The 13,306-nt window shown below is 50.0% G+C and overlaps 1 protein-coding gene across 2 annotated transcripts in view; it reads right to left on the bottom strand.

Moving 5' to 3' along the window:
* Positions 1–3,767: 3,767 nt before the first annotated feature.
* The window catches only part of IGF2BP2 (insulin like growth factor 2 mRNA binding protein 2), a 145,904-nt gene continuing 136,365 nt past the window's right edge, over positions 3,768–13,306 (bottom strand). For both annotated transcript variants that reach the window (XM_046657734.1, XM_046657735.1), the window contains 4 exons: positions 10,551–10,625; positions 8,925–9,056; positions 7,112–7,225; positions 3,768–5,629 (listed from right to left, as the gene is read on the bottom strand). In XM_046657734.1, coding sequence (XP_046513690.1) covers positions 5,537–5,629; positions 7,112–7,225; positions 8,925–9,056; positions 10,551–10,625 — 414 coding nt within the window. In that variant the 3' untranslated portion in view covers positions 3,768–5,536. The remainder of the gene's footprint in view (positions 5,630–7,111; positions 7,226–8,924; positions 9,057–10,550; positions 10,626–13,306) is intronic.

The raw sequence follows: 13,306 nt of genomic DNA, 5'->3' as shown, positions 1-13,306 counted from the left end.
GACTGTGGTAGAGGAAAGGGAGATGTGGTCAGACATGCCTGTCCCTGCCTTCAGGCCTACCCTCTGCACTGCCCCGCTGTGCTCCCTCCACAGCCTCGTGCTGAGTCTTGAGCAAGGCCTCCATGCCTACCGCCAGTCACTGGGGCTTTCGAAGGTGTATGATGCAGGACGTAACGGCTGTAGTCCTTCACAATGTGATTTTTAAGAGTTGAGAGGAAGCAGGTCCCAGATGTGAGGGATGATTGGAGGGACTGAGAGAAGGGAGGACGCAACAGCTGTCTTCAGACATTAGCAGAGTTGTCCTAAGCCAGGGATAGCAGACACTGGCGGGGGGCCATAGGGACAGCAGATTTCAGATCAGTGGGAGGAAGAACTATGAGACTGCGCTGTGCGAAGACAGAACTGCCTACCTTAGGAGTTGCGTTTGCCCTCACCGCTGGGGCGCTCAGTTGGAGAGATCTGAGCAGGCGTTATTCCATCTTAGGAAGGTGGACTGAATGACCTCCAAGGTCCTTTCCCAGTACTACTGTTCTGTGAATCTAGAGTTGAGGGTAGGTTTTATTGAGTTCACTGAGGGTGGCTGGAAGTAGTTTTGTATCTATGGGACAATCAGGGACATTCATGAGTCACAGAAGTCAGGGACTCTTTCATATTGGAAACTGTTGAAATTACAGATAAATTGAGATAGGGATCAGATTGAATGTAATTACTCGTTCAGAGTTTGCCCTGATTGCTAGAGGTTATTGGAGGCAAATGGGTATATTCTTCACTATTTATGGTCAGCCACATCTGAGAGATTACAGGCAGTGCCCTAAAATGGGAACAGACCAAGTGTCTTGGATCTATGACCAAGTCACTGCTTTTACAGTAAGAATACAGGGAGCATTGAGGTCAAGTTAGAATATAATTTTGTTCCATGAGGTTTTCTCCTCATGCCTGCCGTTTCTGAGAGAGCAAGAGCCATTAAGAGTACTCATTATGGCTTCTAGAAAGACATGACTTTATGTGGCTGATGTGAGCTAGAATAGAAAATTAACCTGCATATGGGGTAAGTCTTAAATTTCCATTCATCAGCACTTAAGGAGAATGTAGAGAGGAGATAAAAGGCAGCAGCCACAATTGACAGTAAACATCAGGGGAATTTGCTAGCAGTTTTATTAGACATTAGCGCCAGCAGGCCAAAGAAATCTGCATTAGGCTTTAAGACAATAAGAGACTTGGACGCATGTACAATTTAGGCTAGTCTCTGTCTACAGTTGTGGGCCTCTTTCATAATCATCAACATGAGGATGCTTCTATTGCCCACGTCCTTCCCCAGGGATGTAGGAACAAGACTAGGCCAAGTGCATTTCATACTCAAGTCCTTACCCCATCTCTGTGTACTCAGTCATTGAGTCATTCAGATCCTAACTGATGCCAGGTTATCAGTTTTCCCTGCTTGCCCTTACAAGTTCAGTGTTTCTCCCACCCTAGCCTCCTGTCCCTGTCAAGATGCCTTCTTCCTGTCTAGGGCTAATCCTTTGATTCTTGGTCAAAACTCCTCCAAACTTCTAACTATTCAATCGAGTCTCCTTTTTCTCAAGTTCTCCCTCAATGCTAGAATCCTCTTCTAATTTGCAACCAACCTCTATCATCTTTCCTTTCCAGAGCTCCATGTTGGAGGAAGTAAGACAGGACAGAAGGGATGTTCAGGCCTAGTCACCAAGTATAGGGAGATGTTAGCACATTCAAAACCACTATGGATCATGGGTTTTCAATGGGTTCAGTCCAAAGGAGTGGGGAGGGACTTTTTGAGTCCTGCAGGGTAGTGAATAAAACCTTTGTTGTTGAGCTAAGTCTCCATCTAACAACTGTCCCTTTATTTTGCATAAAATCATGTTCAGTTAGGACTTTCTGGGATGTTAGGATGTCTTGTCAAGATACGAGAAGTCTGGGATTCATAGCAGAAAAGATGAATACAAAGTTTGTCACAGTCTGAGCCCACATGTGGTGAACTATTCATCAGAGCCCAATGCACACACATGAAGCTATTCTTATTTACAGTAAGATGGGCTAGGGTTTCATCCTGTAAAGGGATGGTCTCATGCTCATGCCACCCTCGGTAAGCTCAAGAGAGCTGAGCCAAAGTGCTAAGTAATCCAGCACTTGGGGGTCTCAGAAAACAGGTTGTAGGAAAAACCACCTCTTTGCTCAGAACAAGCCCAGCTGGTCTTGTTCCTGCCTTCTGCCTGTGTGGCCTCCCCTTCATGTCTTCAACCCTAGGATACCTTCTGAGTGCTTTGTACCAGGGCAAGTCAGGCATCACCTTAGCACTTCCTTCCCTGTCTTTCTCACATGTTTAGAGACAAATATTTTGGAAATGGGCAGTTTAAGAGCTACAGTTAACCCTCAAATTCTGCCACTCGGAATAAAGGCCGAGGAGGGAAACCTGAGAAGCCAAGCCAAGAGGGTGCCTTTTTGGAGGTTCTTGTCTTTTCTCTCCCACCCTGATTCCTCTCATCGTGACAGATTCATCACCAAGCCCTTGGGCCTGTATTTAAAGCCCTTCCTTTAAAAATGTGCTGTTTCTCTGTCTGTTCGTCTGACAGGGATGCCCAACCCAGGGAAGAGCTTTCATAATAACCCTGGTTGCTAGGAACTCTGACAGCTTCTCTTGGGCCGTCAACCTATGGTTTCTCCCCGCCCCCACCGAGAGGGCGATGGGTTTGAACTAAATGGAGGAGGGAAGGTAGAGCCATAGATCCCCGGTTTTCTAACGGCCACATGAAGGGATAGCCCATCCCTGCCCATGTTCAGGCCAACCATAGCAGTGAGAGGAAGATCTGCCATCTGCATGCCATAAAACTGTAAAAGTAAAATGAGCGCCACAGTTACTGGAAATAATGGGAAAATCAGGACTGGGGATGGGACATTGGTGAGGAACAAATTTTGAGTTAGGAGCCCTCAGAGCTTGTTAGAAGGGGAATGTGGCTACTTTGGAATCCCACGAGTTCACCTCCATCTGCCCCTGCTGTGCCATGAACAGTCATTGCAAAAAGCCTAAGTGACCGCCTCTGGCAGTCAAGTGTCGGCTTGGTATTCCCAAGATCGTTTGGACTTTTAGCAGCTGTCTCTGGACAGCTAGGTCCGTCTAGGAAGACATGCTATGAAGACAGGCTTGTAAAGGGGGTGGCACCCAACCTTTCACAGAGCCTGAGGGGGCGTGCCAAGTACAGCACCTTCCGTCCAGTTCCAGGCTGACCCTGCCCTTCTCTGATCTCCTGAAATACTTAGAATTGGGCTTCTGGGGAGGGGTGAGGTAATTCTTCCTTTGAATTGTCAGGCATATTATCCTGCCCTTTCCCCCCACATAAAAATAATTCCCTGGCCAGGATTAAAGTTCCTTAAACAGAGGGGCAGGTGATACCTAGCTTGATATGCTGTCACCCCATCCCTCTGCTTCCGTGGTTCTTCACAGAGGAGTCACCCAGAGGGCTCGCAGAAACACTCTGCTGGGCCCCACCCCCAGGACTTCTGATTCAAGGGGGACCCCAAGAATGTGCATTTCTACCAAGTTCCCAGGTGATACTGCTGCTGCAGGTCTGGAGACCACACTTCGAGAAGCACTGACCTAATTTAGCTTCTCCCCACTTTCCTGGAGAAGCCAGCCTCCTCGGGGGGGCTTCCCAGTCCTGACTGTCCGTTTCCTTCCTCTCCTCAGAGCTGGAACTCAGCTGACACTTTGGGATGGGCAATACTTAGTAAAATAAGAGACCAAGACACCAGGATCTTGTTAGCTGGATATATTTCTTTTTTTTTTTGTTTGTTTTTTTGTTTTTGTCACAGAACACTGTTTGCAGTAGAGGAAACTGGCATTGCAGTCTGGTGGTAAAATGGCTTGTTCACATAAACCAGTACATGTTCATCCTTTAGCGCAAAAAGCCCTAATGGCGCGTACCCTATGGAATTTCAGGACATCTCCAATATTTTCTCTCTCTGTTTTTCTTTGTCTTTTTTTTTTTAATAAACATTTTCAAGGTTTGTCCAAAAGAAGGCCATATAGGTTCTTGGCTAGCGGAAGACAATTCAGAACAGTTGTTGCACACTTGGACTGTCACCTTCTCCAGGCTGGCAGTTGATATCTTATTTTTTTTCCAACTCATTTTTATTAAAAAAATAAAAAAATGCTCCAACTATCAGTTTTACAAAATCTCTAAGGGAAACACAAGAGCAAGGTGCTGAGGTAAAAAACACCTGAGGTAGCTTTTTTTTTGTGTGTTTTTCTCGATAAAAAAATCTGTAAATTTAACGCCCTGGGCCAACGACCTCGTGTAAATTGCTATTTTTCTCCGTATTTTTTTTTTAAAAGAAAGAAATCATTTCGCTGAATATTGATGGCTTATACACCAAAATGCAAAAAGACAAAATACGTTCTTTCTTTGCGGAATTTTTCTTTGTTTGGTTGGTTGGTTTGATGGGTTCCTGTTTTCCTCTTCCAAAATGCTAGGACAAGTACCATTGACTCTTGTTCTTTTGAGTAACCAAGTGTAAGTTGAGGCTGGTTTGTGTGTTTCGCTTTTGTTCCTTTTGTGTGATGTGATACTCAGAGCACTGCTTTGCCTGGGGGGTGCGTAGATATGGGGAGTTGAGACAGAGGGATGAGGGAATTAAAAAGAATGGGGATGGAGAAGGGGCAGGGGGAGAGGTGGGGGAGAGATAAACAGAGAGAGACAGAGAATTATATAGCAGTATGCAAAAACCAGTTTAAAACCTGTGAAGCAAAGAGAAATGGGTGTGTGAGCTAGACAGGGATGAAGAGAGAGAGTTTCCTCTTCGGAGAGACGGTATCCCTTCTGTTGACATACACAGGTGATCCAGAACTGCTGTGAGTGTCCTTTTGCCGAGATTTCCCTCCGGGTGAATTTTGTGTGGGTGGCCTTGAAGCTCCTTACTAAACCATTAGACCTCCCAAAGAAAGACTTTATTCTTTAAAGTCTAGAAAAGCCTGCTTTCTCTTTAAAAAAGAAAAAAAATTAATAATTGATTAAAAATTGGAGTTAGTTGAGTTATTTGATATATTATTTCTAAAATATATTAACGCTGCAGGCACCCTGTGTAACCCACAGGCCACATATCTTAACATCTTTCCCCTTCTAATATGTACACACATGTACAGAGACAATTTTCCACAAAAAGAAAAGGGTGTGAATTTTGCTTTGCTTTGAACACGTTCACCTATGTTAGTTCAACTAAAAGGGATAGCGTGGTGGGAGTTAAGGAGAGATCCGAGTGGATGGTGAAGTGGATGGCTGGGAAGCCTGCAGAGGCCCCGGGGGGAGGCAGGAGGCTGGGCGGTGAACAGTCTGCCCTCCCCACCTCCCTCCTGGCCCCGAGGATTCTCAGGGCCTCTGCAGAGCCCCTGGCGCCTCCGCAGACTTCTCATTCCTCAGGATGGTCTTTGGTTTGCTCCCGAGCTGGCTGGCTGTGTTTGGTCTCATTCTGTCAGGTGTTGGAAGGGCTACATTCATCCGTTGTTTTGCTGGTGCCTGTGGGAGCCTCACTTGCTGCGCTGTGAGGCGACTCCCTGAGGATATTTCTGCTCCTGCTGCTTCACCTGTTGTACAATTTCCCTGATCTTGCGCTGTGCAGTCTGCAGCAAGGGAAAGGAGGGGACGGGGGAGAAAAAGGAACCCAGTTCTGAGGATAAGCAGTGGGGGGAGAGGGGCTTGGGGCAGGGAGATGGTAAGCTGAGTAAAGTGTCATCTACCCGCTGAGGCCCTTACTCTGGGGGCCTCTTCTACCTTGAAGTAACGTGGCAGTGTCATCCCCCTCCCAGCCCCCCAAAACTGCTGGGTAGAAGATAAGGAGGTGGGACCCCAGAAGCTTCCAGTTAATTACTGGACAGATAGGCTGGGGAGCAGAACCAGGGACCCAGTGACCAGGGGGCCCTGCAGAGGTGAGACAGCATCCTTCCAACTACACACACACCAGCTTCCAAGGCTGCCCCACCCACCTTCCTAGAGTTCCTAGGAAGAACGTTCGTGTGACTGCTGGGAAAGATGGACGTGAATGGGATGGGGATGAAGTGAGGAACCGGCCCAGACACTGTACCCTGAACAACTGGAGAAAACCGAAACCACGTGGACCCAAACCTGACCCCTCGGCCCACCCCACTGCTCCCCCTGTGCGGAGAACCCTCCAGACTGAACTCCTGCAGGCACCTAGCAGTTCAGACACATCCCCAGGGCACTGGAGGAGCTGGGATGTGAGAGCGGCAGAGCTGGGTGTGGCTGGGGCTGGCGGGGCTCTGACTGTAGGAGGCCCAGGTAGGAATCTCCAAGGTCACAGGGGAGCAGCAGCATGGCAGGTGCCTTTTCCCAGACAGTCAGCGTCCCGGCACAGGCACAAGGCTGGGAAAGCCAGCTGAGCGCTCAGAGAAACCTCATTGTAAGCTCAGACTGCCTTTGCTGGTTTAGGACAAGGACCTGGACTGCTCCATCCCAAAACCCAACCAAGAAAAGGTATACAAAAAAGAGCCAGGCCACATGAGGCCAAGTCACCAGCCCTTCTGAATGAAAGCAGCAGCTGTGTGGAGGTCGTGTGTCCTGATGGGGGGGGGTGTCATGGTGAGATGGAGAAGGAGAGGAAAGAGAAATGGGGGCCTCCTGCAATGATCACTTAACCTGTAATGGGGAGATTCTGGCACCCAGGCAGGTTCTCAGAGCCTGGCTGGGGAACCCCAAGGGTGGGCCCTTGCCTGGCATGTGGCTCCCGGCAGAGCAAGGCTGTGACTGAGGCCTGAGTAGGAGAGTGAGGGAAGCGGAGACCTCACACTGTAGCATTTCAGGGGGCTTGAAACAAGCTTGGCTTGACTCCAAAGCTCTACACTCTTCCTCCTCTTCCTCAGGCTCCTCTAGCATGCCTGGGGGAGAGCAGTGGTGAGGAGGTGGGGGACAATTTCCCCTGCCCTGGAGGCAGTCCCTGAAGAGCCAGGGAGGAGTTCTGTCCCTGTGTGGGGTCCAGGTAGGGGGTGTGTATGTGCAGGGCCTCTGGCTACCCGGTGGGCCACCAACAGCTTAAACAGAGAACTGAAAAGATTGTCAGGAGAGACCGGACCTCACAGCACAGGTACCTGGCTAGCAAAGAAATGCCCGATAATTCTGACGATGACTTCCTCATTTTCATCTGGCGTTTGGTCACGAGGCACGATGACTTCTGCACTGGTTAAGTTCTGCAATTCATTCACCTGGAAGGGAGAAAAACAGGTTCAGGAGGAAGCGGGAGAGGGGAGTGGTGGAGGACAAGGAGGCCGATCTCCTTTCCTTCAACCTAAGATACCTCTGGGGACTTGCCTGCCGCTGGTCACATGGGGCCATGTTGGTTTGGGCCCTGCAAGGCTCGATGACAGAGAGCGAGTCCAGCCCCTGACTCTATGGAGCCGTTTCTGGGGCTGAAGTCTCTCATTCTGGAGTTCCTATCAACGCGGTTCCTACACATGGTCACAGACACCCCGGGCTTTCCAGTAATCCAGGGATGAAAGTCACTACCAGACATGCTCTCCTTGATGCCAGTCCTGAACTGGGGACAACGTAAACTTTCCTTTCTAATCAGGCCCTGCTCTGTTCCTGTTTGCTCCAAGTCTTGCTTATGCTGTTCCTACCCCTGGGTTGTCATCTTTTCTCCCTGCCACTTAAGTTGTATCACAGGCCCACCTCCTCTGGGAAGCCTCCAGCCCCTGCTGACCTCCCCTTTCCTGTACTCTGGTGTTCCTCCTCACAGGTCTGCTTCCCAACAAGACCACACTTCCTGGGGGCTGGCCCCTGGCGTAGTGCCGAGCACACAGGTGGCGTTGGCAAGTGCTTAGTGGACAGTCTCAGGAGTGCACAGAAGTCAGTGACTGGTTCTAAAATAACCAAATAGGACATGAAGGGCTCAGGATTCCACTCCCTCATCGACTGTCTGCTCTCTTTCCTACTACACTCCAGCTTGCCTAGAACTCGCAGGGCGTGCCCTCGGATGTTGATCACATTCCTGGATACGGGGAATAATCTGCATGCCATGCAGCTTTATTCTTCTGCATAAAAGTGACTCATTCTATCTAGAACTTGGCTTTGATTCCTCTGTAAAAGTTTCCATGTAAAGAAAACAGCAAACACACACACACACACACACACACACTCAGGACTAGAGAGACCCCCAAATTCCTGCCACCCAGCACTGCCCCTTTGCCAGGGTGCACAGGCTCTACTGGAGATTCTCGGGGGTCACGTCCCCGCCAGGTGGTAAGTCATGCTCTAGAACACACCTGTGTCTGACAATCTGCTCATTCCTCCAGGCTTCAGAGCTGATTCTCTGGCACTTTTCAAATCACATTGTGTTACTGCCACCTTCAGGTTGACAACCTTGATTCTTTTTTAAAAATGGTTTCCTTCTCACCCACTACCCTATTGCTGTGCTGTAGCAGATGGCCAAGTATGGGAAACAGCCAGGAGGCAGAACATGGGAGGGAGAGTTAGGGCCCCTGGAGGCATCTGTCAGGAGAGTTTGAAGAGTCAGAAGAGAGTGAAGGACATCAGACCTCGCGGGCCTCTGAGCAGGAAATTCAGAGATGACGGTGTGCCAGGCAGGTGTACTTGGGGTGGGACTCTCCTCCCTGTGATTTCCTGCCGCTGGGGGTGGGTACACAGCGGGCAGGAGGCAGCCCCCCTGTCTTCAGGGAGGGGAGACCATTTCCCAGCGCGTCGCTGAGATGCAGTGTTCTGGGTGCACGACCCTGGTGTTTGGGGGCCTGGTGAGCACCATCGATTTGGGGCCCTCAGCTCTGGAGGGATGCTAATTAATTACATTTTTGTCCTTGAAGAGCCAACGGGGGTCTGAGGGGAGTCAGGCCAGGCCGGGGCAGGGAATCCAGCTCAGGAGGTGAAGCCAGCTCGGAGCAAACTTACGGTCTTGCCGCCCTTGCCAATCACCCGGCCAGCCGTAGAAGAGGGCACTCGGATGTGGGCTTCCAGCTTCACCTCTTCTTTGGGGTTAAAGAAGTTTTCTTCTTTCAGTTTCCCAAAGATCCGCCCCTGGGCCTGAGGGAGCAAGACATGACTGGTGACTCTGAGTCGGCTGCCAGTCAACCCACTTTAGCAGTGCTGCTCCGGGAACTGGTGAGTCCAGGCAACGCGCTCACTCAGGCCAGATGGAGGGAAGCTGTATGTCCGCCCTGCTTCAGCTGCTCACAGACCTGGCGGGGCGCCGCTCTGGCCCCACCCCAGGACTCCACTTTGCAAAATGTGCACCAGGCACTCCTTTGTCTTCATGGTTGGCACACGAGCGCCTCCTCTAGGAAGCTTTCTGTGTGTTGGGTTGGGGGTGGCGGTGAGGGGGCAGAGCTATATGTCTCACTTCCGTGTCCCTAGCACCTATAAACGTCGAGTTGAATGAATTTGTTCAGGGAATTCTGAGCTTCCCCTCCCCATGGTATGTTCAGACCTCTGGTTGTTAACGCGTGGAGGTGGGGGCGGTGGAGATGGGCTCTGATGAGCCTCATCCTGCTCTTTGATGTCTAACTCCAAAGCCAGTGTAGCCAAGAGGTTATTGTTCTTTTTAAAAAAACTTAAAAAAAAATTGATATATAATCTATATAACCTAAAATTCATCATTTTAAAGTGTACACTTCAGTGGTTTTTAGTATATTCACTATGTTGTGTGAGCATCACCACTTCCAGAACATTTCTATCCCATCCCCCAAATAAAAACCCTGTACCTATTAATAGTCAGTCCCAATTCCTCCCTACCCCCATCCTCTGGCAACCACTGTTCTACTTCCTGTCTCTATGGATTTGCCTGCTCTAGACATTTCATATAAATGGAATCACATAATGTATGTGGCCTTTTGTGTCTGCTTCTTTCACTTGGCGTAATGTTTCCATATGGTGCTGTAGTGTGCATCAGAATCTTTTTATGGCTGAATAATATCCTGTTGTGGGGATATACCACATTTTGTTTATCCATTCATGAATTGAAGGATTATTGTTCTTGATTGGTTCCACATGTGTTAATTTTGTCTTAGGTAAATTTTAAATATTTTAAATGATAAGGATTATATTTCTATAAATAAACATGTTTTTGACTTTTAGAAAACTCAAGTTATAATTTTCCTAGGGGAGAAAAAAAGGCAAAAGCAAAACAAAACAAAACACCGTACGAAACAACTTCCAACAAACTGTACTACTTGCCCTTACACCCCATGTTTATGTCCCCATAGCTTGAAGGGTGTAAATGACCAAATGAGTCTGAGACCTCCATCCTCAGAAGGATGGCTGAGGGTCAGAGACAGCACAGAGGAGGTGCCATTTGAGTTGAGCTACTTTTTCACGAGAGGAGGGAGGGCTCCAAGCAGAGGGCAGGTGGGAGGTGGGGAGACAGGGTGAGTCAGAGTAGCGAGCAGGAGCAGGAAGGGAAATGGAAGAGCCTTGAACATGCCTGTGGGGTGGCTGCCGCCTGTTAAAAGGCCCTCGGCTCCCCAAACAGACTGCCCTGTGCCCAGGGCCTGCAGAGCTGAGGTGGCCCTTGGCACTGACCTTGAACTGGGCTTCAGGTGGGCCGGTGATGATGACCATCCTTTCGCTGACGTCTGGGCCTTCCGCTGGGGCAATCTGCAGTTCACAAGGAAAGAGGAAAGTGCTGCTGCTTGCCTGCGTTCCCCAAGCCCCTCTTGTCTAAGTGGATGGCACACACACTAGCAAGACATACAGGGCTTCCGCCTGTGTCCCTGGGGCTGCCTCTGACCCCTGCTGTCTCCACTCTGGGGCTTAGGAAGTCAGGACTGTAGTGCCCACTATCAAGTTTGGGTCTTTGGTCGCCCAGAGAGACCTGGAAGCAGGTCCGTAGTTACTGCCTGTCCCTGCCCTGAGCACCAGCAGTGGCGGCCTGCCTTTCACCAAGCCAAGAGAGTCAAGCTCTAGGAAGAGGGAGGTATACCGGCTCCTCCAACCCACCCAGGGCCCAGAGGGCAGAAGGGCTGGTCCACAGAGGCAGTAAATGGGAGCAGGAAAGGTAGCCCTGGTTCTAATGCTCAGCTCCCAGAGGTGGCTGGCTGCAGGTGACAGTTGCACTACAGCAGGTGTGGTGAGGACCAGCTCCTCCATGGCACACCAATCAAGTGTGCTAGCCCCAGGGCAGGAATGAGGGACCCTGGTTCCAGTGCTGGTTCTGCAAGCCCCTCCCCCCCTCACCTGTGAAATGTGGAGGCTGAACCTGGCCAGCTCAGAACCTCCTTCTAGCTCTCATTCTCTGTGAGTCTGAGTTTTTTGGTAACACAATTCAAATGATGCACCAAGCAAACATTTTTTTGTTAGGAAAATCCTCATTACCTATTTTTTTCTACACACCCTGCCTTATTCCAAAAACCTTTAAGGTACCTTTAGAAACAAATACAAGGTAGCAAAATTAAAGTAAAATGAGTTAGAAGTAAAACGGGTATTTAGAATGAGCCAGGAGTGAGGTTAGTACATAAATACATCTTATAAAGTCTTTTTTTTTTTTTGGAAGATTAGCCCTGAGCTAACATCTGCTGCCAAGCTTCCTCTTTTTGCTGAGGAAGACTGGCCCTGAGCTAACATCCATGCCCATCTTCCTCTACTCTATATGTGGGTGACCTGCCAAACGGTGCCATGTCCGCACCCGGGATCCGAACCAGCGAACCCCGAGCTGCCAAAGCAGAACGTGTGCACTTAACCACTGAGCCACCGGGCTGGCTCTCATAAAGTCTTATACACCGGCCTCAGGTGGGCCACAGACTGCAATCTATGCTTACTAAGCAAGTACAAAACAAGAAACGTGATCAATGACAGGGTCACAGTGTTCCTAAAGCAGAACACCACCAGGGGCTCAGGGGAGGCACCATTCCTGAGACCGAGCCTTGAGAAGTGAGTTATTCAGAGTGAATGTGGCTCGCCACTGATGGTGCATGTATGCAGTTATCATCTCTGAACCACTGCATCTCACTCTTAGGCTCCCCAGGCAGACACCCACTGTCACAGGGTTAAGTTAGTTTTCTCTCAGTGTAGGCCCTGAGCCAGGTTCTACCTGTGGGCCTCAGGGTCCTGTCTCAGCTTTACCGTGAGGACACATCCAAGGTGTGCTCTGACTATGCCCCACTCTGGAAGGAGGGATCCTTCGACAAGATCTCTGAAGAGGTCTCTGGCCTTGATTACTTTGGGGCATGAGGATGAATGTGAGACATGGGGCACCAAGGACTGAGCTTATTAGGGGACTTCCCTTTGCTACGGGCAGACCACCTACCAGCCTTCTACTGCAGGGCAATGGCCTCTGCCGAAAAACACAGATTGCACTGTGGCCAGGGGACTGAGACTCTCCAGCAGGCCGCACACAGACCACTGGGGGGACCCTCTCCTCCACTTCTAGATCCATAGCCAGCATTAAATCTGGTCCTTATCTCAAAGAGTAAATAAGAGAGACCGGACCATGGACATGGTGGTTCCTAGCTCTTACCCACCCAAACCAAGAAGGGCTGAAATGTTAATTCACGATTCGTGTCGACCACATCAGTTCTGCTGCCGCTGTCCACCTCCTAGTGACTCACGGCTGCCTTGCTTAGATTCTGATAGAAAACCCCCCCTCGCTCTACTGTCCAGCATTTACCAGCCCAGCCCAGAAGCCTGAGAGTCACACAAGCACTCCTGAGTTTTGGAATGGCATTCCACAGCAAACTCCCTCAAGAAGACCAGGAGTGGGGACCCCCTTCTATGATGAAGCAAATGGGACCCAGAGAGATGAGATGACTACCAAGAGCACAGGGTGAGCAGGAGCTGGAGCAAGGATCAGGAACCGAGTGTCCCTGCCTGGCACTGTCAACAGTCACGTGTGGCATCCTGAAGCCTGCTGACCGGACGCTCTGCAGGGAAGGTGAGCGATGGGAGCTCAGCTCTTCCTGGAACCAAAGCATCTCCCGGGGTGCACCTCCCCGACCTCAGCTCCGTGCACCCCCTTCTGGCACTCTGCTCCTGCGGGTTAGTGTTATGCTCTCTCCTGGCCCCGGCAGCATCGAACGTGCCTCTAAGCTGTGGATCCGGAAGGCTGGCAGAGCAGGAATGGGGGCTCTCTGGAGCTAGTGAGATTATCCATCTCCCTTTAGAGACAGATGCTTTCAGAGAGCTGTCAAGAAAAAGGGAATCTGGCAAAAACCAGGTTGATTTTAAAAAGTAGGAAATTTCTCTCACGACTACTTGGCTTCCCTGGTTTTCTCCTCTTTACTGCTCTGGAGAGAGGCAGGGGCTGGGGGAGGAGACGGTCGCCGAAGAAGCAGGTTGTTGGC

This window comes from Equus quagga, chromosome 4, assembly GCF_021613505.1.
Source record: "Equus quagga isolate Etosha38 chromosome 4, UCLA_HA_Equagga_1.0, whole genome shotgun sequence".
Classification (NCBI taxonomy): Eukaryota; Metazoa; Chordata; class Mammalia; order Perissodactyla; family Equidae; genus Equus; species Equus quagga.
This window is presented reverse-complemented; position numbering and strand designations above follow the sequence as displayed.